Source organism: Lycorma delicatula, chromosome 3 (genome assembly GCF_047948215.1).
Source record: "Lycorma delicatula isolate Av1 chromosome 3, ASM4794821v1, whole genome shotgun sequence".
Classification (NCBI taxonomy): Eukaryota; Metazoa; Arthropoda; class Insecta; order Hemiptera; family Fulgoridae; genus Lycorma; species Lycorma delicatula.
Genome location: NC_134457.1, coordinates 181,200,996 through 181,227,373, shown reverse-complemented (window position 1 = coordinate 181,227,373; position 26,378 = coordinate 181,200,996). Strand labels below are relative to the sequence as shown.

Genomic DNA, 26,378 nt, shown 5'->3' with positions numbered 1-26,378 from the left:
TAATGTATAAAATAAACGATAAAAGTATTAAAGAACTTTGGTCAGTGATCTTAGTCTGCTATTATGGACTCTTCCGGAAAAAAAATATATATTGATAAATGCGATGTTATCATGACGTTTCACGACCTGGACGTTCTAAGTCCGATACGGTACAATAATTATGACGACGAACGTATGATAAAATTGCTTGTTTACAATTTATTAATAATAGACATTCTGATTGGTCGAAAAGGGAGGCTCGTCGTGGCACGGTTCCAGATTAACGTTACAACAACCCCATATAAATAAGACACGTTCTCCGAATATATGTTTCGCCTAATACCTTTCGTCTATCGATTTCGCTTATAATTTTTAACATACTTCATCTTTTTAAATTAAGGTGAGTACAGTCTTTATTAAAGTATCTTTCTTTTCTAATTATCATATAAATTTTATAAATCGTGTTTTTTCTATTTATAATAAAGATATATTTATAAATATATATAATATATTCCGCTAAGTTTTAATATTTTATTTATTAACAAAATAAAATTTAATTAAACATTCTGTTTATTTTTAAAAAATATATATAAAATTATAAAGTTATTCAAAAATTTAACCACAATTATTATTATTTTTCTTTTTTAAATATTGATTTTATTTTTTTAACTATTCGGTAAAACTTCATTTGCTTTGAATTCTCTTTTTCTCACGGATGCTGAAAAACAAAGAACTCTCCATTTGAATCTATCCTTTGCCATTGCGTAACAGTGTTAAATACAATCATACTTGATGGAATTATTCAGTAAAATTTTATCTTTAATATGTTAAAACTGTAACAATTTGTTACTGATTATTTTTAATAAGGTGTTATGCAATTTTAAACTATGGTATTAGGTTAAAAATATTTTAATACAAAAAAGAAAATAAAAACGAGATTTTTATGTGTATGTCACTAAAGTCAATTTATTTTAAAATTAAAGTTTAATTAGATGATCATCTCGTACTCTTATGTATGACAATCTAATTTAATAACTACGTACGATAAACACAAATACGCCAAAATATTTGCATAATGTTTCCTTTTTTTAAGTGCTCTGATGTGACACAAATATACTCAAATATAGTTTAAAATAGATGAAATTCATTGTTTAAAATAAAAAGTTTAACAAAAATTTTTATTTTTTAATAAGTTTTTTGTATACATATCTTTTTTGATTAAAGATCTTTATTCGTTTTATTAAATGACTCTTAAGCTGAAGATGGAAAATCATAGAAATATATATTGTGATTATTCATAATACATTCTCTAAATGTATATATAAAATCTGTTCAAAATATTTTTCTTTGTTGGTTTTTATGAAATGTACCTTCCAATATAAGTGCGTATAATATATATAGCCTAAATGATTTTTTTCAGATCAGTTCAGTAATTTATGAGGTAACACCAAAACAAGCTCTCTACCTTAATATAATTAAATATAAATAAATAATATGAATATTATTATAATAATTATCATGTAGTATACTGCATTGTATACTAGTATTACAGTATTATTTACTGATTTAGTCCAGCAACCATACCGGTTATCTTAACCTTCTGATAATGATAATTCCCCTGTTTTATTGAAATAATATCTTGAAAAATGCCAACCGTATTAGTAATGTAGTATAATATATCACTATGTATATTTACATAAAAATAATGTAGTTTAGTATTATTAATATTATAAAATATTATTTAACATATTATATACGTTTTGTTTATAATCCAGAATACAAATTAATATTTTTTCATGATAACGTTAGCGTTAGATTTTATAATATCAACTTTTATATAAAAATTAGACAACACTAGAGAGCTGAACTTTCACCGCTGTTATATAAGGCAATGATTAATCACTTTCTACACTCAGAAATGTACTTTACCCACTAATTATACTAACCAATTAAATAAATAGTTGCAGTAAGTTAGATACTTCTGGTATGTTCCAACTTACAGGCGTTAGTCAGCCAAAGTAAAATAGATGTTGCTTTTTTCTTTTTTTAAGAAATTAGCTAATTTATTTTATTTAAAAATATATATTATTCTTTCACTCTACTTTCTATTTATAGAAGCGGAATAAATGGCTAAATATTAACTCAAGAACTGAAAATCACTGAAATATAATTTTAAATGAACTTTAATCAAATTATTTTATTTAGAATCTAATTATGTTTTATACCGTGAATTTTTATTTATATATTTTATCTAATAAAAATTTATTTCAAATAATTTCATTAAAATAACTTCATATATATAAATAATTCAGAAATTTCAAAAAATGCTTATCTATATGAAATGTACATGTAGCATTTAATTATAATGTATTGTAAGTATGAAATCTTTTTTATGTTCTATTTGATCTCTTCCAGATGGATTACACATCAGTATTGTTAAGTCTATTTATATTTGTTGTGTCTGCAATCTATCTGCTGCGACAAGCGATTAAAAGAATAAGATTTATAAACATGGTTGACAAACTCCCAGGACCTCCTGCTTATCCAGTTGTTGGAAATGCTCTTGACTTTATGGTTCCAAGAAACCGTAAGTGTTACTACTCTTATTTTGTGTATTTATGTTTAAATGTGTGTGTTATTAATGGCTAAATACAATGATTTTAATATATATATATATATATATAATATTTTAAGACATTTTTGTCACAAATGAATTACACTATTTTGAATATTGTTGTGAAATATAAATCCTTACGACTTAAATTCCCTGATATTTCAATACTATACCTTCAGAAACAGTTAGAAATATTAATTTATAACTTCTATACATTGAAATTGTTACATTTACAGAACTAAAGTTTGATTCCCAGCAAAAGTTTGCCACTATTTATGAAACTGATGACCATTTATATCACAAACTCATATAAGTTCAGTGCTTTAAGGTAAAGATTTATTTTTTATTAAAAAGAATAAAAATTAGTAATATTAATTCTGTATGTATATATATTGTTTTCCACTTACAACACTACTTTATTCAAAAATTTATGTAGTCATTTAAATACTAATTTTTAACTAAGCTTTGAGTTTACATTGTTTTATTTTTTATTTTTTGAAATATTAATGTAATGTGAAAAATATCTGTATTTTTTTATTATACAGTCACACTACCACTCACACTCCTTGGTGTGAGTGGTAGTGTCTCTGCCTTTTACCTGGAGGTCCTGGGTTCAAATCCCAGTCAGGTATGGCATTCTTTATACGCTACAAATTTCCATTTGGGTTAAATGATCATAGCAATCGATGCCTATACATCTCATTTAAAAAAAAAGAGTTTTTTGTAATTTTTCAATATAAAAATATATCCTAATTACACTACTCTTTAATTTTTTTCAGAATTAATGAAAGTTTTTCACAACAGAACTGCTAAATATGGACCAATATTTCGTACATGGGCTGGGCCCCTTGCTGAGCTACATTTAACAAGACCAGAACATGTGGAGGTAATTAGATTGGATTGTAATCACATATATTTAAATTTAATTAAATATATAAAAATTTTAATTTTTTTATTTTGTTTTTATAATTACTGTTTATGTTCTTTAATCTTTGTCAGTTATTGCTTTTTTATTTAACTGCTATCATTTATTTTTTTCAAGCCTTATGAAGGTGAAATAAAATCTCCCTTTACAGATTATTGGTTTTATCCTTTACTTTGGACTACATATTCTACTCCAGATATATCATCCTGTCTTCTATCCATGTTTTGCATTACTTTATCCTTTTGGGATTATGTTTTCTTTTATTACCATATAATTACTTTATTTAAAATATATTATTTTTATTTTATTCCACTGAGATCAACATCTTGAATTAACACAAAGTACATTAGTCAGTTGTTTTAGTATGTCAGTGTTAGTCAGTGTCAGTATGTACCAGTGGTAATTGTACCAGTGTTAGTATGGTTGTTTGTATAAATATTTTTGAAATAAAATATCATTAGGTATGTTAGTTAACTATTTGTTTTCATTCTGTACACATGCAGAACGTTTTATGTTAAAAAAATAAAACTCAATTTAATATTTTTGGATATGTATAATTGTCTGTTAAAGTTTTCAGAACAAACGCTTAATTAGAAAATCTCATTCTTCAATGTTGAACATGACTAAGGTTCATTTACTTGTATTGTTCATTTTATAATTCAATTTTCCACATTTTAACATTGAGTATTATTTTATTCATGTAAGTAAATGCAGGCCAATATCAATCACCATAAAATAAAACTAGTTTGCTAAATGATAATGATAATGAGAGGTAATACCAAACTGCAATTGGGATTCAAACCCAGAACTTTTATTTACATAACTGCTATTATATCTTAAGTAATTTATTGTATCTAATATTATTGCATTAAGTTTAATTACAGGAAATATTATATTGACAATTTCTTTAATTTTATTTTTATTATGTATAATTATTATTAAATAATTAAAAAATTTCTTCATACAATATCACTAAATAACAATAATTTTGAATTTGTAAAGTAGTGTGGAATGAGTTTATGAAACTCATTCTACTGTAATTCTTTTTTCTGATAAGTTTCTTAGTTTTCTTTTATTTTACATGAAGCCCTCTCCTATATGCATTATTTGTGTACATTAGCCACAATTTATCTAACTTTATCCAACAAAGAAAAAGAAGGTGGTATTAATTTGAGTCGTATGTATTTATTTCTTTTTTCTAATGTTATGTTAAAGCCTTACTCCACCTATTGAAACAATTTTGATGATTTTTATTTTTTACTTTGTCGAGAAAGGGTTATTCTAGGGTCCTATTGAAATTTTTGTTTTTCCAGATAACCTAATTGGTATAATAATCTACATAAATGATTTGTAGATATTTTTCATTTTTTGTTTTCATTGCCTAGTACAAGATTGTAATGACATACAGCCTAACGTAATTCTGATATTCAAAGTAATTTTGCATGAATGTTCATGAAAATTAAATGGAAAACTTAGGCAAATTATTTGGGTAAAAGAAGAACGTATGATAAAAGCATGATGGAGATACACATTTCTACAGTTCATATTCCATACAGCCTATGCTTTTACTTAATACAGTCTCTTCTATACATGCTTTCTCTTCTGCATGCCTTTCATTATTTTGATACAGATGCATATTTCTTACCTTTGTCTTTCTTGGAAACAACTTCTTTTTTCATATCAGTCTTTTATAGGCTGTTTTTAGATTTAAACATATTTCAAATAAAAATTAAAGTAAAAATGTAAATAAATAAGCATTCTTAAAAAACATTTAACAAAACCACATCAAAAATAAAAAATTAATAATTTTTCTATTTCTTTTAAATTTTGACTTTTGAATTAGAACCAGATTAGAAACTAATAATGACAGTTAAAAAGATGCCAACTTCAAAAAGTCAAAATTTAAACAAGAATTTAAAAATTACAATTTTTTTAGTGCAGTTGTTCAACAGTTTTATTATTTTTAAAGCATATTTTTAATATTAGATTAATATTTTATCATAGGAAGTAATACTGTCATTTAATTTTACTTTAAATGGTTTTATCTGCAACCTTATCGACAGATATTTTTTATTTTCTGAGATTTGTTTGTTTACTTTCATTTTATTAATGCCTTTTTGAAATCACAGTTATTTTTAATAAATTAAAATTAATTTCTGAACTTTTCATTAAATATGTTATAAATAAAATATCTGAAGCATATATTATGTTTATTTCTATTATTTTTTTACTTTTGCAGCTCATTATGAACAGTTTAAAACATATTGATAAATCAATGGCTTATACATTCTTACAACCATGGTTAGGAACTGGACTTCTGACAGGAACTGGTAAGTAAATCGAAATAGTACAAAATTCTAATCTTTCTTCTTTATAATTGTTTTAACTGTTTCAAATGTGAAATTCATTTGAAATTTGTCTGCATTTATTAATTCTTGTATAAATATTATATTTCACTGAAATTAATATTTTTTAAGATTCACATTATTCCTCTATACTGTTAAATTATATTTTAAACTCTATATTATAAAACTATATAGAAATTAATAAAGATGACAAAAAATTAAATATATTAGAAAAATATTACATTTATAAATACAAACAAAATTTCAATTTGATTAACCAGCAAGCAGATAGTGTTTGAGGCAGGCAATCTTATAAAAACTGCAACAGATAGTAGCAATCATGTAATAAATTAAAATGCAATTTTTATTTTAATATTACAGTAATGTAATAAACATTACATCAACTACATAGTTTATTTTAGTATTTTTCATTCTTAATATACAATTTAATTAAATAATTCCGTCATGACTGAGAATGTGGGATCCTGTGAATGTACTTTCATGATAAAATTAAGGTAAGATACTTCTTATCTCAATATTCAGTACTAGGTGACTTATATTATAGAATTTAATATATACATATAAATACTCGATAAAAATGTTTTCATAAATTCTAAGTTTCATCGCAGTAGAATTAAAAATTATTCAAATTAATTCTTTTCAATTGAATTCTTGCATACATCTCTGCTTTTTCAGAATGATTTTTTGTAATAAAATAATTAACAGCACAATTAAAATTTTTAAATTGTTGAGATAGATGTCTACTATCTCAATCATTGAAATAAAATGTTATATTGAGCATATTAAATACGATCCACCCATATGTTGATCAAGATTAAGAACACTATTATTTTATCACACAACTACATAAAATAAATTTTAGTATATATTATTTATCTACTCTTGTTTACAGGAGCAAAATGGCATACTCACAGGAAAATGATCACTCCAACTTTTCACTTCAAAATTCTTGATGTATTTGTTGAGATTTTTGGGGAAAAATGTCAAATTCTTGTTGAAAAGTTACAGAAAAAAGCTGATGGAAATGAATTTGATATATATCCATTCATCACTCACTGTGCTCTTGATATAATTTGTGGTAAGTAAGTTATGACTTGCAATGCAAGCTTTGAAGTATGTGTTGTAATATGGATGTATACATAAAAAATCAGTATGTGCTAAAATTTTAGTTTTACATAAAATTTCACTGAAAGTTACACTTGTCATCAGTTGTCTAAATGGAATTGACTACTTGACATCAGTCATCAAGATATAATTATATCTGACAACACAAACTCTGAAATTGTGTAAAAATAATATTCTACTTTCCCTAGCTTTTCACAGCAAAAGTTGGTAAATTGCTACTTTAGAATAAAAAAATATGAAATGTCATTATTAGTTTGCTTTTTAACAAATTTTCTTTGAATGTAACTGACACAATTTTCAAAGACATTAAAGTTATTTTTATACATCACTGTAAAAAGCAATCACTACTGTTCAGATCGATATCTGAACAAACAAAAAATCAGATGGATATCTGTTTTTTTGTTTGTAAGATTTTTTTGATTTTTTTAATGCTGAAACTGACTGTTCATTTATCTATCATCGTCAATTTATAGTTAATACTTCATTACGTCATACATTTCTGAGAGGGGCAAGGGTTTACATTTCTGAGACTTGCTTTAAGCATGTCTGAGTCTATTCAGATAGCTTTTGTTCTGAAGCAAAGCAATTTGTTGTAACACTACCTAAGCTGGTCAATATAAGACCAGTGACCAGAAATATACTGCTCCCATTTTTGTATAGATATCCCAGTTTTTCAATGGATTGATGGTTGAATTGATGCTGACAGCCAGGAAAGGATGTTAAAATATTCCATCTGAAATTCTTTTCTTCTTTCAAACTTAATCTATAGTAATTCATTTCTTTCTTATTTTTCATTTTCCCTTCTTTTATTCCTGATTTCTTCTTCTCCAGTGATGAACACCAGAACACCATTAGAAAAATAAAACAATCAGAACTCTGGGTTTTGGTTGGATCTCCACTGGTTTCATACAAATTATGTAAAGATCTGTACAGTTATTGCATCATTAGTATTTGTTTAATTTGATAGAAATGGTTGTATGCACTGTTTGGGTAATACTGATGATTTTACAAAAATCCAACCTTTTCACCTAGGTGCTTACTTGATTAAATTCTATACCTCCCAATCTTCAATACATAATACATACACCAAGTAATATTAATAATTTAGCTGAATAGGTATATTCAGCTAAATAATAGATATATTAATATAATTAAAAACTTCTTAATCTTATAAGATTAATCTTAATATTATATCTTAATCTTGTAATATTTTAATTCAGTTTTATCCTATTTTTATTTTTTTTAGAAACTGCTATGGGGACTCAGATTAATGCTCAGAATGAATCAAATTCAAACTATGTCAAAGCAGTATACAGGTAATTATTTCATAGCCTTTATGTATGAGTAATATTTGTACATTAAGAATTACATCCTGAAATAAATGTAGCAAAAATTCTTTTCATAATCTTTCTTTTTTTCATGAATTTTTTTTATTATTAAAAAAAAAAAAATGTTAAATTAAGATTTACATCTTACCAATATAGTCAGCTAAACCTTACTATCTTCAAAAAATAAATTGCTATGTTGTTAGCTCTTTCTTTTCTGTTGCATAAATTTGAGAGCTTTCAGTAGTGTTTCATTTAGAGTTCTGATGAACAAAAAGATAAGAGTTCAATAGCAACTGATATAATAATCTTCAATAATATAATATAGCTAGTGGACATATCTTCAATAACAGAATATACTGAAAGCACTTGTCTCTTGAGAAAAAACATTTACAAGAGTTTTAAATATCATTTTTAATAGACTATTGGTCTTCAATTGAATTACCAGTTAGGGTTGTGCCTAATCAACTAGTATATGTTGCTTCAGGACCTGGTGTACATATAACAGTTGCTATTGGGTACAACCAAAAAACCAAAAGGAATTGAAATCTCAAACAAAAACTAAGTCATCACATTATTTGCTATAGATAAAACACTTTTTCTAAACCCTGCCACACCCCATAACAACCATCCTGTTTGTAGTTAATGATGGACATTCAGTTATAAATAATTTGAGCTTTTTTAAGCATTATTGATTATTATTATTTTATACATTCCAATCTTTTCTGTTAAAATATAGCATCTCTAAAACTATTTTAGAATTGTAAACACAATTGCTTAACCGTACAATTATCAGCTAAGCTGGATCCTACACTTCTACTCCAACTCTGTAGTAGATTTATTTTTACTCCTACTTTCACTTGCTAATTTTTTTTTCTTTAAAATCCTACAGAATGCATGGTTCCACACTGACAAATGATTTATCCTGTTTGAATTAATCATAACATAAAAATAACAAATGAAACATGAGTACATCTAAAATCCTAATGTTTGTAAAAAAAGAAAAATATAAAAAATTTAACATAAAGTAAAAAATATGTATAAATGGAATTAAAAATAAAATATAAAAAATTAATTTAATTACTGAAGTTTCAGTAATTGCAATTGCAATATTGATCATGGAATTGATTGTATGACATGTAACTCAAAATTTCCAAATTTATTGCAGTTGTTGTTATTATACATTCAGTGACAGAAAATGCTGCCTACTAACAGACTTATTTCATACATACTTATTCCATACATAATGCTTCATTACAGCATGATAAATTTGGAACAATGTATTTTGCAGTCTAGGTAAAACTTTATGGATTGTTTTGCAGACTTAACTAAAGATATTATTATCAGTAAATACTTACCTTAACTTGTTTTATATTATTGAAACTAAAAATTTATAATATTGTTAGCTAGTGTTACAATATTGCTAATATATCTAAGGTATGTTTTGCACTGAAAGATATTCTGCTGTATTATAAATTGGTTGATGTAAAGTTAATAACAGATTGTAAAATTTCATTAAATAGAAATAAACGATTTTTAATTGTGTTAAACTATTATCCTTTTTTATTAATTAAAGTTATACAAAATGTACTGAATGTGTACTTACAAAAAATAATATTAAACAGTAATGTTATAAATTAAATCTTTAATTAAAATCATTTTATATTAGTGTTAAACAAGTGTTAAAAACAAATTATTTATAATTTGTCTTATATATGTGTCATTTTATATATGTGTTTTTTAACATGCATTTTTTAATAATTTTATTTATTCTGTTCTGTTCTGATTAGAACTATAGATAAATTACATTCAGTTATGTTAGAGACCAGTTTTACTAAATATCTGCTGTTATTGTTTTATTTTTAAAGCATAAGTGAACTTACAATGGACCGTACAACAAAACCATGGCTGCATCCACAATTTATTTGGAATCTTACAGAAAGAGGAGTTCGTTATAAAAAAGATCTTAGTATTCTTCATGGATTCACCAAGAAGGTAATATATTACTTTATACTATTTGTACTTCTTAGATAACTGGAACTTTCTACTGGTATGAAATGGCACAAGCATAAGAGTTTTCAAATGTTACAATTAAAATAAAAAATTGATTTTTGGTAGTTCATATTAAAAAAAGCATGTGTAATGCATGTATACCTACATACATGCATGCGCATGTGCACACACACATTAAAAATGATTAATAAATTAGTTCTTACATTCAGTTACAAATTATGTTACTGGCCAATTATTCAGCCAATTACTTTATGATATAGGTCAGTTTTTTTTAATTACTAAAAAACAAGTTGCTTACAGTAATTGCATTGTAAGACCTTACAAAAAAGTGACAAAAACTTAAGATGTGATACTATTTTTTAATTTAATTCACTGTTAGAAATATAACTGGTACAAATAACTTTTTGATAAGATTTACCATAACCATCTTTTTCAACTGCTGTTACAACTAATTCAAAATCATTCGATAAAATTACCTGACACACCAAAATTCATAAAGTAGTTTCCTTTTAAAACTTAATCAAAATGAATATAAAAGAGTTTATAAAAAGATCTCTTGATCTCTTCTGATAGGTCTGTAAGCAGTTTTGATTAAAAGAAACCTTTCTCACCCCTTGACCTGAAAACTAGATAAGACTAATAAGAAACCTTCAGTATTTAATGTTATATATCATTATGCAGTGGTCAACAATTATTGGCTACTGCTAATTGAATTTATTATTGTTGTTTGTTACCTTTCCCATTTACTGCTTGTTTAATTTTTTTCCATTTTTTAATACGTATATATATATATATATGATGTGATACATGACGTGATGTGTTTTGCTGCTACTTGTATATCTATACTAATAGATACAAATATCTTCAATGAAAATTATTTCTTTAGAACTTTTAATATCTTTTTATTCATATATATATATATATATATATGCAATGCATAAATACTTATACTTAATATAAAGCTATTCTAATATGAAAAATGTGTAAACAGCAGTTTTCTGTTTTGGATTAATTCAGAAACTCAACTGTATTATTAATCTACAAAATATGTAATATAAATCGAAAAAAGAACATTTTTAATTTGACAGAAGAATTAGCTATGTATCTGTTTAACGTCAATCTTCTATTGAATGTATTCATTCTATTTTTTCTTCTCTTTTATTATATTTACTGTATATATTCTGTATGTCTCTCACAGGTAATTGCTGAACGTAAATCTTTAAGAAATTCTGAAGCAACCAAGAGTAACAAAAATGAAGAAGATGATGAATTTTTGGGTAAAATCATTTTTGTTTCCTTTTAAAAAAAAACTGTTTTTATTTATATGTTTGTATTTTGCATGATAAATTTTTTTTCTCCAGCAACTAACATGCCTATGACTAATTATAGTTACTGTAACACATTTTATGATAGTAAATGAGTTTTGTAGTGTAATATTCTCTATCAAAAAAAAATAGTAAAGAAAAAAGTAGATTAAGAAATGTGAGGTAATATTTTAACAAATTCTTTACTGTTCATTCTTTTAACAGTTTGGTTATAAAACCCTACACACAAATTCATATTTAAGAAAACATGTGTATATCTTATACTCTTTCTAAGAGTACACATTCTTTTAAGTCATTTAATTTGATATTCTACATCCCAATTGTGACAATGACTAAATAAATATAATTTGCACATGAAAATAATTGAGCTATTTTTGGTTACAGAGCTACAAATACAGATTTGTTTGTTTTTGTACTCCTGTTTTTATTATTTAAACTCCTTTCTTTGTGGTAATTTTTTTGTTTTTTTAATTTCAGCATATTTGTTTCACTTATATTTTTATTTCCTTTACCTATTCTAACCTTTATTTCTCCTATACGTTTTTTTTTGATGGGGGGGCTGACTAATCCATTATATAAGCTTGAGCTTGTGGATGAAAATATTAAAAAGAAATTTTATAGTGTATAAAAACCACCATCCCTGTATGGTATTCTGACCCGTGATTTTCTGTAAGAAAGGCCGAGATAATACTAATCTGCCTACATTATTAACCAACCAGCAGTAATAGTTTTCCACTGATTTTTTATTGCTTTCCAACAATTCATCTCAAAAGCCACTTCATTTAAAACACTCCACCAATTTGTTTTAAAGATTCTTCTACAACACTTACATTTCTAAAGCCTTCTTTGCCTTTTTAGTTTAATAATACAAGTAAAATTAGAATTTTATTTATAAATTTAATTTTGGCAGTGCTTCAATTTTGATTGTACATTTTGAGTATAAAAAATGAAGTTATGTGGCTAATTTTTTTTTTTTAATTACGCTTAATTTAGGTTTAATACAAACATACTATTAATTTTACTTTTTCTATAATTGTTAAGTTTTTATGAAAAAAAATTAGGTTGAATATATGACAATACATAAGTGTATATTCAGTAAACTAATAATTAATTAAATTTTTTTTTTTAATTTGTTAAAAAAATAATTTTTGTCTTCCATATTTCCTTTCAGTATTTCTTCAAAATTATTTTTGTTTTAGAAGATAGAATAATATCATCATCGAGTCTGAAGATTTTTTCCCTTTGAATTGTTACTTTGCGTTCAAACTTTTCTTTAAAATATTTTATTGTCTCTTCTATTTATATAAACTGAAAACCATTGAGAATAGAATAGGCCTTTTCTACACCTTCCATATTGGATCTTTTCCTTCTTAATCTTCTTCACAGAAACCTGATTTTTGTGCAGGTTGTAATAACTCCTCTTTCTCAATATTTCAAACCTAGATTCTTTTAAAATTAATTAATTTTTTTGTATTCTAAATTATCAAATACCTTTCAAGATCATCTTCCAAGACTAATCTGAAAGTTAAGATCACCCACTTGTTCTCATGCTTAATCTTCTTCATCTAGTCCACTTTTCCACTGATCCTTTATTCATTTATGAAATATCCTAATTTGTATTTTGGATGCACGATTTGTAAAACTGATAGTGCATTTCCAGTTTGAACGTTTAATTTTCTTAATCATTAGAATTATTTTGTAATAAATATCTATTCAGTACAAAACATGTTTTATACCTCAAGAAAAGAAATTATGATTTACTGGAAAATTACATTTGTAAAATTTATTTCATTTTTTATTGTATTGTTAGTGATAAATCATAGGAGAGGTGTTTTTATGTTTCAGGAAAGAAAAAAAGACTGGCTTTCCTCGATTTACTTCTTGATGCATCAGAACAGGGTCACAAACTTACTGACACAGAAATAAGAGAAGAGGTTGATACGTTCATGTTTGAAGTAAGTTTAAAAAAGAATTTTATTGACTTAAAGAATTAGTTCATCTAAATAAAATAAAAAATATATTTTTGTTGATGAAAATTTTCATTTTAATAAAACTGAATAATTCCTATTATCTGTAAAGTTTACATATACTGATGAAATCAGATTTTTATTTTTTTTATTTTTATGTTTTTATTTTTAATAGGGTCATGATACAACTACTGCTGGTATTTGTTGGTCACTCTTCATGTTAGGAAATCATCCAGAACATCAGGTAATTTTTTATTAATACCTTATCCAAATATGCCGATCCTGATTAATTTAGCAAAAATTACATTTATTTTAGTATATACCCAGTTTTTGTTTCTAATGATTTATTTAATCCATATGCAACTAATGTCTTTTTCAGCTGCTGATTAGGTCACTGATTAGCATCATTACTGATCTACTACTAAAAGTAATATTTTGTGACTAATTCTATTCATCTGTGCTCCAAATTCAGTTAAAAGTAGGCTAAAAATTGTAACTGTGTACACCATGTTGATTACTTATTTTAAATTATTCTACTGGAAGGATTTTATTGTCAAAAAGATTACTTTTAATCCAATTGGATCCATTATTTAGGAAATCCATCAAATGAAAAGTTGAATACTGAATAAACTGTGTGATACAGAGCCCCCAATTCAGGAATTAAATAATTGCACTAATTGTTTTAAAAATGTGATTACTCACCATGCTGCTGAAATTTTATGCAATCTACCTGATGGTAATAATAAACATGAAAAAGAAATAGCTGCTGACTTACTTGGTTTCCTTAGTAATTGAGAGACTGCTAAATTAAATCACCGTCATCTTGGTAAATATGCTGCCATTTAAAATATCTTTTAAAAATGGTTTTACAAGATGAATGTAAGTTATAACCATCATTAAGAGATTCAGCACTTTTGAAACAGCTTCCATTAATTTTCTTTTGGCAAATATATAGCTAACTAAAGTAAAAATGCCTAATAAGTGAAATTTTCTGAAGCACTTAAGAAAATAGCTTGAAAAATACCAGGTTACATTGAAAAAAGGTACTGATCATTAAGTATAATAATGGAGTTTCCGAAACACAAAAAAATCAACATCGAAAACCTAGTAGATAATCAGGCACTTACCTAATCTGAATATCAATGGTCTTAGATCAAAACATGTTCAGATAAGGCCATATATGCTGCTATTTGTTTTTAACCCACTAATCTGAACATCTTGCTACTTGTTTTTATTATATTCTTACAGAGACTATCATCTGCACTACTATTCTCTCAGTGAGCTTGGATTCTTTGAATACTGAGTTTACAGAGCCCCAAAACTAAACACTAGTTCAAAGAAACATCATATGTAAAAACTGTCAAGTTTTTTTGGCTTATTCCAATTGAAGATGACTATTGCGAATTTACTTATGGCCTTGAAGTCTGAGTCATATTAGTTCTTGCTACTTAAAAGGGTATAAGTTCCCCCCAATGTATTACCTGTAAACTACCATTTCTACTAATAAATAATGCTTGGTGCATTATTTAAGAATGACCAGTTGTAATCTCAGTCGGTAACTGTTATTTGCCAAATAGTTGTAATCAACCACGAAGATGTGTGGTTCAGACTGCGGACTAGATCGAATACAAGGATTCCTTTAGCGATTATGACAAGATCCACCATCTTGCCAAGTTTACACATCTGATTCTCGATAACGCGAATGAATTCATTCCCTTAACATCTGGAAAGCCAAGGCAGCCTGCTGTTCCTTGGGGGGATGAAGACTCCAAACGAACACTAAGAGATCCGGCATAGGGCTTTACATAATTTCTATCAAAACTGACAACTGAAATGCTCTACGGCTTCCACAACGTGAGGGCTGTTTGCCGTCGAGTTTTCCGATGTGCTAAACGAAAATCTTGATTGAATTGCATCCAATCCATTTCTCGTACAGCACCATCATCTACTGTATGGAGAAAGGTTCGATACATGTGTGGATCAGTACATTCATCACAGTCGATTGGACTGCAAATTGGTGGAAACCTTGTTACCACAACATTTCATGTAGCAACCACATTTCAGGGCCCTGAAACCCTGTTCAGAGCAACTGCCCTAAACGACAGAGGTCATTCAGGGCAGTTTCACTTACAACATTGTACTGCCCTGAGTTTGTGAGATTTAAGTTGCAGGTAGAAAATATCCCTTTGGTGATTAGAGACTCACTACATGAATTAAACATTCCATTTTCTTATAATGAACTGTGTATTATAATGTGACTTATAATGTCTGTGTATCTATAATAGGGTATTCTCTAACCAGTTGTTTCCAAATTCTTGGTCAGAGACACTAGAAATCCCCATACTGAAAATTGGTAAGGAGAAGTCATGCCCGATACGTTATTGTCCTATCTCCTTGACCAGTACCGTGTGCAAGTTGATGGAATGAATGGTAAACCATTGTCTAGTGTGGTACCTTGAGAAAAACTCCCTGATTTCCCCAGAACAATTCGGTTCCTGCCAGAGCAGATTATCTATTGGTGATGTAGTTGCCCTTGAAGCTGCTATTCAAAACGCCTTTTCATTTCGCCAATGCCTGGTTGCTGTATTTTTTTAATTTGCAAAAGGCATACGACACGGCATGGAGGAGATCAATCCTAAATATATTTCATGATTGGGGTATACAAGATAATCTTCTTGCATTTATCACGGGTTTCCTCAGCAGTCGGTCCTTCTCCAATTCCAGCAGCATGGTAACAACCTGTTTACCAGTTGCATTGCTTCTAACTACCTTGTCTGTTTCCTGAAGAGGGTAATTCATGATGAGTGAAAAAGTGAGTGGGATGCTGCTATTAACAATAAACTTCGCACAATTAATAACACTGTTTCACCGTGGAGCTCCTTATGCAGAAATAACTGTTGAGTGGAGGTTATTATCTGCGTTTGAGAATAGGGCACATTACGCTTACTCATGGATATCTGATGACTCAAACAGGCACAATTTGAGCTCTCTGCGACTGCCAATTGACAGTGCACCACATCCTTGTGAATTGTATCTGTTATGCGACATTGCATTGCAAGTTTAAAGTAGGGACTAACATGCAAACAATTCTTGGTGATAGTGAAGTGTTGATGTCTTCTGTTTTACAATTTCTTAGAGCCGTCTGTTTATATTCAAATATATAAATTATTGTAGTGTGTTCCAAATATGTAATGCAGGCTGCAATTTTTTTTTTTTTTTTGAGATATATATGAGATATATCTGTGTTGTTATTTCACTTTTTACAGGCTTATAACAGGCATTTTACTTTGAAGATGTATCTTTGCATCTCCGGGTTTTTAGTTTTTTAATTAATTTTTAACTGTCCAGTTTTTGTAAAACAAATATCGTACCCGAGAGATGTAACACGAAAGTATTTTTTGCCCTGCAAAAAGCAAAAGCTGTCATATTGGTAGTGTCTGTAACTTACCTGATGGTGATGTCAGTGTCTAACTTCCCTGACATTGTTGGTTAGTGTATCCTTAGCTTGTGTAGTAATGACTTGTATAATAATACCTTCAAATATTATAAATTATACCCTTATAGATTTTTTTTCAAACTACCCTTTGTAATATTAAATCCATACATCAAAACCATACAAGAAGATAGATAATAAACTGCAAAATTACAATAACATTTTAAATTGTTCTGAAAAGATAATAGCCAGAATTATTATTTTTGAACTGAAAAAATAAATTTTAAAAGAATAATTTGATAATTGTTACAATGATTTCAGGAAAAGGTTGCTCAAGAACTTGACAGTATTTTCTGTGGTTCAAATGACCCACCAACAATGAGAGATCTCAATGAAATGAAATATTTAGAAAGAGTTATTAAAGAATCACTAAGGTTGTTTCCAAGTGTACCATTTATTGGTCGCTACCTGAAAGAAGACACTACATTTGGTATGTAGTATGCTAATTGTAATTATAACTTAATTCAAATTAATATAAAGCATATCTATTTATTTACTAGTGGTAAGTATTTATGAGGGTTGTCTGAAAAGTTTTGAGCCTAATATAGAAAGACGTTTTTTCTATCAAGTATAGTTTTATTTTTCAACAGTCTCCTTTCAAGTCTATACACTTTTTTCAGCGATGCTTTAACCCTTTAAAATAGTAGCTGGCGTCCTTCTCTGCAAAATAGGCATTTATGTATACGATAACCTTCTAATCCGATGAAAATCTCTTTCCTCGAAGCAAAACTTTAAGGTTATGAAACAAAAAAATATCGCTTGTGCCAGATTTGGTGAATGCGATCTGGCCCCAAAGTTGAGTGGTCAACCAATGCAAAGTGCAATTCGTAAATTTTAGCCATGGTGACCGTCGAAGTGTGAGCAGGAGCATTGTCCTGATGGAAAAGCACTTTTTTCTTCTTCAAATGTGGTCGTTTTTTGCACTTTCTGCCTTCAGCTTGTAAAGTAATCATCCTTAATACTGTCCCGTTATTGTTTTACCTTTTTGAAGATAATCGATAAACAAGATTCCGCTACTAACCCAAAAAACATTTGTCATCATCACCTTCCCGGCCGATGGAACCGTCTTCGTCTTTTTCGGAGCAGGTTCACCCTTTGCAGTCCACTGTTTTGTTTAGGAGTGTAGTGGTGGATCTACATTATGAATTGACACAAAAAATATGACTCGTTTTGCTTAAACTGCTCTTGCAGGACCTCGTAAATGTTCATTCAAATGCGTTTTTGTTCCAAAGTGAGGAAACACGGCATTCAATGCGCAGATAGCTTATGCACATTCAATTCTTCAGTTAATATATATATATTTAATATGTTCTTTCGATATGCCCATCGCCTTTGCTATCTCTCTAACCTTAATTCGTCGGTCGTCCAGTACCATTTGGCGAACTTTTTCGATTATATCGGTGGTGGTTGCAGTTTTTGGCCGCCCTGATGATCAACCAAGTTGGCACGACCACTAATAAATTCAGCTGTCCATCTTTTCACGGCGGCAAATGATTAGACTGTCTCCGTAAATAGCGTCCAACTCTGTTTTAATTTGCGTAGGCGTATTGCCTTTCAAATGCAAGTATTTAATCACGGCACAACATTAGATTTTTTTCTATTTTCACAAAACACTCGCAATGACTTACTCAAACGATTATCAAACAACTAAGCGTCCAAATGGTTGAAATTTTAGTGAGTACCTTTCAACGATGCGCGAATACATTACCTAGTTTTTGTTGACAAGTGCTGCTATCTTCATGTTGAGGCTCAAAACTTTTCAGACAACCCTCGTATGTATAATAAATAACAGTATTTTTTTTAAAATCAATATTGTATGTTTATAATAACACCCACTAATGAACAATGATTAGAATAACACGTTATTTAATGGGTAAAATGAGATTACATCTAACTCTCATTTTAACAGTATGAATTTTTTAGCATGGTAATATTTTATCACAAATTAATTTTTCTTTTCATTTTCATATAGAAATCACATGAATGGGTTAGGCAAGAAAGCTTGTCCATTTTCAAGCTTAAAATAGACCAATCCGGAAAATATAATTGTTGCAGAGTTAGACTTAAAATTAAACAGTTTATCATTAAAAAATCCAGGGAACATAAAAATTAACTGCCCACCCATAAACTCCTATAAACTATAAGATCATTGTTAAAAAGAAAGTTCTCTGACAGTAAATCTTGACAATGTTAAAAATTTCTTCAGGTAACTTAATGAACAGTTTGTTGCCTTTATTCTAATGTAATCATGTAAGAGACAATATCAGAATAGAATGAAAAGCCACTGTATCATTTTTTGTCATCATCCCGATCAGATTAAAATAAGTATGATTACTTGAATAAAACAGTAATAAATCAAACCATGTTTTAAAAGCTTTTTACTTCTTTGGTAGTTCAAAGTATTTAACATAGATAAGCTGTAGGATGAATTCATAAGGCTGAGATTCCATTATAAGTTGAGTTAATAAAAGATTAAGTGTTTTTTATATGTCAATTTTTAACTGCTGTTAATTTTGTAATTTTTTGTATTCTGTTTATTATATTTTTGTCATTTTTTAAATTATAAAATATATTTATTTGTTAAATTATTGTGTTTACAATTGCAACCCCATATGATGAAACATGAAAAATAACTGTTTTGTGATTCAAAGTAGTAGCATTGCAATTCTTTATTTAATACAGATTTCAGATAATTTTTAACACTTCTATTTTCTATTACAGATGGCTACCTAGTACCTGCTGGTTGTTTAGTCAATCTTGAAATATTTCACGTTCATAGATGTGCAGATCAATTTCCAAATCCAGAAAAATTTGATCCAGATAACTTCTTACCTGAAAGAGTTCAGGGACGTCATCCATACTCATATGTTCCTTTTAGTGCTGGACCTAGAAATTGTATTGGTATGTAGAAAAATCATTTAAAATACAATTTAACAAATTTTAACAATTTTGATATTTGTTAAATGCTGATATAGTCAGTAGCATGTACTAGTTCATGAATATTAGTACTTGTGGTATTGGGAAGACATAATTTATATCCAAAAGAATAGTTCATGCACTGATCATTCCCCTATCTGTACCCTTATCCTTATCCTTCTTTCCTGGATAGGTATTACAAGATTTCTTCAGCTACTTCTGTGGCAGTAGAAGTAGCTCCTATTCATTAACCAGTGGAGTTTCCACTTACTTGCTGGAACATCAACCATGTCTCTGATATGTCCAATGCATCCCATATTTTTATCAGGGTTATTAGTATCTCAAATAACTGTTGAGCAAATTCTGGTCTATTCTCTTCCTATAGTTTTAATTTAACTAATGTAACTGCAATTTGTAATAAAATTTAGTTCATGAATAAAATCATACCCATAAAGATCACAGATCCACCAGTGTAGATATATGTAATTCACATAAGGAATTAAATTCTGAAATCAAAAGCATGAAAATTGAATGTGTTACAAGATAGTTAAAAATTGTTTTTTTTTAAGATGAGCTGGAAAAGGTCAAGTGTTTGTCTAATTCCAAATTGAATATCCATATAATTACTAGTATAAAAAAATAATACTAAAAAAGACAACAATAATATCATATCATGACTTTATGACAAAAAACTAGTTTCCTTAACTAGTAACAATTTTATTAAAATTTAAGATCACTTATTAGATGATGTTAATAAGATTTCAGACTCAAAACAATGCAGCCATGACTTCACACAACAGTATGGTTGAAAAACTACCAACTGAGATAATTCAAATTAATATACAACCACTCAGCCTCAGACTGCAGTCTGCATTCTTTTTAAAATCCATAACAATTTACATATCATATAAAAACACATAAAATCAGTGTTTTGATAATACTTAGGATTGTTGCCAATATATTATTATTTTTATAGTTATCCGTCCTCTGTCAATATTTGCTTATAATAATAACTACAAATTTGCTTTAAAAAAAAGTTTAAGTTTGGTCACATTTTATAATGTGACCAGTTTCAAAAAAGGTTATTTAGCTCCTTTAAATTAGACTATCTGGAACTTGGATACATCTGAATATAATATGTATAGCTGCTGGAATGCAGATATTTGTTATTCATTTTACTTTACCATCAGTTAAAATATTTAACACAGTGGAAGGATTATTATGAGTTCTTAATCTAAACCAATTAACTATAAGAATTTTTGTATTTCTCAATATTTTTGGGGGTTTTGAGTCCAGAAATGTTAAGATATTGCTAATACATAAAATTATATGAAACATTTTTTTAAATTTTATCCATTTTTATTATAATAATTTTTTCATTCTTTAAAGTTTTTTAACCTACTGATTGGCATTTCTTTTATTGTTCCTCTCTAAATAAAACATAGAGAAGCTTCATTTATTACACCTTATCAGAGTATTGGAGGGGAACATACCCCTACTGGTAAAAATAGTAGTTTCATGAAGTTTTCTTATTTTTACCGTTTCAACCTGCTGACTAAATTTTTTCCTGAATAAGACTTTGTAAGGATGGAAATAATTTTCAAACTTTATTGCAAAGAAAGTAAATTTTTAACTCAACCAATAATTAAATTTTTTTTACATTTTATTCTGAGACAGTTCAAAGTAATATATGAATTACTGTTAACTAATATACAGAATTATTGTTGTTAATGGCTGTGATATTAATAGGATTTGTTATTAATGGTTATATGAGTACCTTAGTGCAGGATTAGACTTGCACTTTTTTATAACAAATTACTGGTAAAAATGGATTTTTACATGATCTATTATTTTTATTTTACAATAATAAATAAAAAAAAATAATAATTAAGGTTATAAGGGTAATAGTAGTTTAAACTTTATTACTAGGGAATAGTACACTTTTAAGTTTTATGCAAATACCAGGATGGTTCACCAATTTTGTTGGCATCATTATTATTATTTATGTAAATAAATAAATATATATATAGAGTGGCTTTTTGATTTTTTTTTAATTTTAAGTATTATTTTATTCTCTAAATGTATGCCAATTAATTAATTTAAACCCTTTTCATTTCAATAATTTTTTTTTACATTTTATTTTATTTTAATTATAATCATTTAATGTTACTCATGATGATTATGAGGCTAAATTAGATACAAAAAATATAACTGTATCTAAAATTACAGACCAAACAGCAATATCAAAAAAAAAAGATCAACTGATTGAGATTAGATCTCAATTAAAACAGGGTTAAATGTAGAAATCAAATATATTTAATAAAAATCTGATGTGGACACCATATTACTTCCTTGTACGCCTATTAAATTACATATACTATAGAAACTTAAGGATATCTATAGTTAGATAGAAACTTATTTCATTTGAAAGTGAAATACAATCCTCTAATTTGTTAATAAAGTGGACAGCTACACAAGTGCTGAAATGTTAGTTTTTATTAACATCAAATATTTGTATCAAGTATTTTTAATTAATAATTCAACAATCTTACATGAAATATTAGAACAGAGTAAAAGTCCCTTTATTACTTGTATTACTAGATCAGTATCTTCGTGAGTTGTTGATTAACAAAAGTTTCAGATTTCTGGTTTTTTATATAAATAAAATTATTAATAATAATTAAACTATTCTGTTTAGTAAACCCCTGTATACTGGTTAAATATGTTAATTTCGACCTTACGGTGTAAAATATTCAGTTTTTATTATTGGATTATTTGGTGAATAATCAAAAATGAAAAAGAAACGATCATGCACGAAAAATAAAGATAACATGAAGAAATATAGTTCAAAAAACACAAGAAGATGAATATGAAGAGGAAGAAAATGTTAACAACAAGGGAAGAATAACAAAATTAAGAGAGGATGATGAATATAAAGAGAGAGAAAATTTGAAAACTAGGGAACGTGTACACAAATTAAGATCATAAGAATTATATGAAATCAAAGAGCCATTAAATGAATGGCAACAAATAACGAAATGATGATCAACTCTGACTTAGATATTGTCTGACAATATCAGAGGAGTAATGAACTAAAAGAAAAGAATTTTTTGCAATTTATAAAAGACTGGGCTTGTATGCCTTAGTGTATAAGATGTTCTTGTGAGAGTCTATTTTTCAGTCACTCTGTAGTTAACTTTACTGTAGATAAAATGAAACAGAAATTCCAGAATAGTTAAATAAAATTAAACTATAAAATCCAAAAATATTACAATTCTAAATTATAATTTTCAATTAGTATTGAATAATCAAATGTTTCACCAACTCTATTTCATATACACATATGTAATAATGCCTACTAAATTACATTACACATTTTTAAAAATACATAAAATTTTATTTCACAAATAACTTCTGATTTTTTCATTTTTATTTTTTTTTTTTTTGTTGTTGTTATTGAATAATTATTTATTGTAAAACTTTTTTTTTAAATCACGTGTTAATAATTATTAATTAATCAGTACAGTAAATTTTAAAAAAAAAATGTTAAAAAAATAGATTAAAAAAAAATTTTTTTTAATAAAAAAGGAGATGAAGTCTAATTCAATCTGATGTGCCTTCCCCTTATAGATCCAATTATTTCATTAATTAAAATTTCATTTGGCTATAACTCTGGAACCAATGAAAATAAGTGCCACTTATAATACATCGTTGAAAATCTCTCAATGAGAGCTTATTAATGCAGTTAAGAAAAAATCAAAAATCAAAAATATTTGGATTTTGGACTTTTCATGGCGCCAGACAAGTGATAGCTTACAGTACATTATTATACACATAATGCAATAATTGCAGTTGCACATGGGAGTGAAAGAATGACTCACCCTAAACTTCTGAAATATTAATTATATATACTGAATTCATACTTATATCTGCTGCACAGTTTAATGAGACAAGTTTGAAAATAATACACCCTCGTTATGTAATGTAACAAGGTACATTTACAATTACTATAGGAATAAGGGATGCGGTTGGCTGAACATCCTTAATTAACAAATCTGCCTTTGACGTCTGAAAACTTCTGATACACCATATTAATCAATTATTCTCAAATTTACTGACTACACTGATTTTATTTGTATTATTACTATTAACATATTTTTATTTATAATGATTATTAATATTAAAATTACTTTCAGGTCAAAAATTTGCTCTTCTTGAAGAAAAAACTGTTCTCTCATCTATACTTAGAAACTACAGGATAGAATCACTCGAAAAATTGCAAGATTTAACCCTAATGAATGAACTTATTTTAAGGCCAGAATCTGGTATTAGAGTAAGGTTATATCCAAGAAACAATGAAAGTTCATAATATAACTTGTATTATAAAAATGTATATACTTTTTTCTTGTCAGTTACAGTTGTATGTATTCTGGCAGATTAGTCCTTTTCAACACATTGAAAAGGACCTGTAGTGTGTTACAATTTTCATCATTGTACATTATTTGTAGTTGTATGATGCACAGCTGTTCACTTTGCAGATTTTTTTAATTTTTTATTAAATGCCTAATGTATATTCATTTCTGTGTGTGTGTGTGTGTGTGTGTGTGTGTGTGTGTGTGTGTGTGTGTGTGTGTAAATATATATTATATAGCAATTAATAAAATTACCTTATTAATTAAGAATAGGCCTACTATATAGCTTTAGTATATATATCTGTGATTTTTTTTTAATTTTAACTTAGAATAACAACTTTTTACATCAATCTAGCAATATATTATTAAGACTGAACATTGTTATAGTATTTTATGCATACTAGAAATAATTACTGATGTTCATTGCATTATTATTATTTTCCTCTTTTTTTCCATTTCAATAAACTGTATTCTTAACCTTTATCAGTAGAATTTTATTTCATTAACCCTCGACTAGCAACATGATTGTTTCATACCATAGTGATGCCAGTCTGAGTAACTAATTAATGTTTTTTTTTCTATACAGTTTTACATAATAAATAATGTATCAATAAACATTTTCCTTCAGCATAAACATGATAGCTATTTATTAGTAACATGTACCAACATTTATTGACATTCTGTATAGAGTAAATTATTTCTTAAAACTTGTTTGTCAGCTGAAAACTACAATGAAGAACTCAATTTAATGGAATTACTATTTTACAGTTAACAGATAAACCACTATATGTGATACCACAGACACAGCTATAAGAGAAAACGCATGAAGCTAATATGAAACAGTTGTTCTTAGTCACCATAATTTTCAAAAAAGTTATTATTGTGTTGTTTCATAAACTACTAAGATGGTACACATTAACAAACATAGTAAACCAAGACCCCACAAATTAAACTGAAGCAGCAGCATTATACTGGAGAGATTGGATATATAACCTACAGATAAAAGGAACTCATGTATGCATTACCTAGAAAAAAAAACAATCTTAAGAAATCATCTTATAGAAATAGAATACACATGTAAAAGATATTTAGAAAGAACAAATTTTACAGATAGCACATTAAAATCAAAAATCTCGAAACATTTGAACAGTATGAAGTTTACAAAAACTAAATTTTGCTAAAACATTATATAAAATGAAGAAGCAGTAAATATTTTTTTTATTTTTTTAAATTTATTTATTTTTTTTTTGTTCAACTGTAGACAGAAGGGATTTCCTAATCATTTTAAAATAGTAAAATTAACAATACTCCTGGTAATTTTGTTGATGAAGAAGCTAGATAATTTGTTCTTTATCCTACATAGACCCTCAGCAGGAACTGAACCCAAAATCGACTGATTTAAGCATGCTAATCGTTATATCCATGGCTAGCCAGTGGTGTACCTTTTTCTGCACATATACAAAAATAATTTTAAAAATGATCCATCATTACATCATAAAAGATGTTTAGAAAACTATTAACAAACTTGGTACACTATTCCCTGTATGTTTCTTTAGTAAAATAATGTGTAAATGACTGTTTAGATTGTTACGTCACTAACTTGGTGACCTACCTAGTGAGTGGTCAATATATTACATTAGTTAACTGGTAGTTAATAAGTTAGGCTAATATCAAGGTAGATATTAGTTTAAGTTACAAGTCATATTTGAATACGTAAGTATTAATTTTTTCAACCTCAAAATACAAAGAATTTTTAAATAAAAAGAATTTTAAATGAATAATTCAAACACGTAAAAGATGTATTATTTAGATTAATTTAATGATAATTTTAATAACATTTGTTACCACTGTTTTGAAATTTTAATCAATTTTAATTATGCAGATTATTAAAAGAGAAAGTATATACAAACAAGAGAAA

At 27.3% G+C, this 26,378-nt stretch overlaps 1 protein-coding gene across 1 annotated transcript; it reads left to right on the top strand.

Moving 5' to 3' along the window:
* Positions 1–221: 221 nt before the first annotated feature.
* On the top strand, positions 222–24,943 carry LOC142322265 (cytochrome P450 4C1-like). The gene is made up of 13 exons (XM_075361160.1): positions 222–379; positions 2,395–2,566; positions 3,373–3,479; positions 5,758–5,848; positions 6,777–6,962; positions 8,256–8,325; positions 10,203–10,329; positions 11,546–11,624; positions 13,518–13,627; positions 13,815–13,883; positions 17,394–17,562; positions 19,854–20,033; positions 24,245–24,943. Exons 2-13 carry the CDS (start codon positions 2,395–2,397, stop codon positions 24,415–24,417), a joined length of 1,533 nt encoding a protein of 510 aa, XP_075217275.1. The 5' UTR covers positions 222–379; the 3' UTR covers positions 24,418–24,943.
* Positions 24,944–26,378: the final 1,435 nt, after the last annotated feature.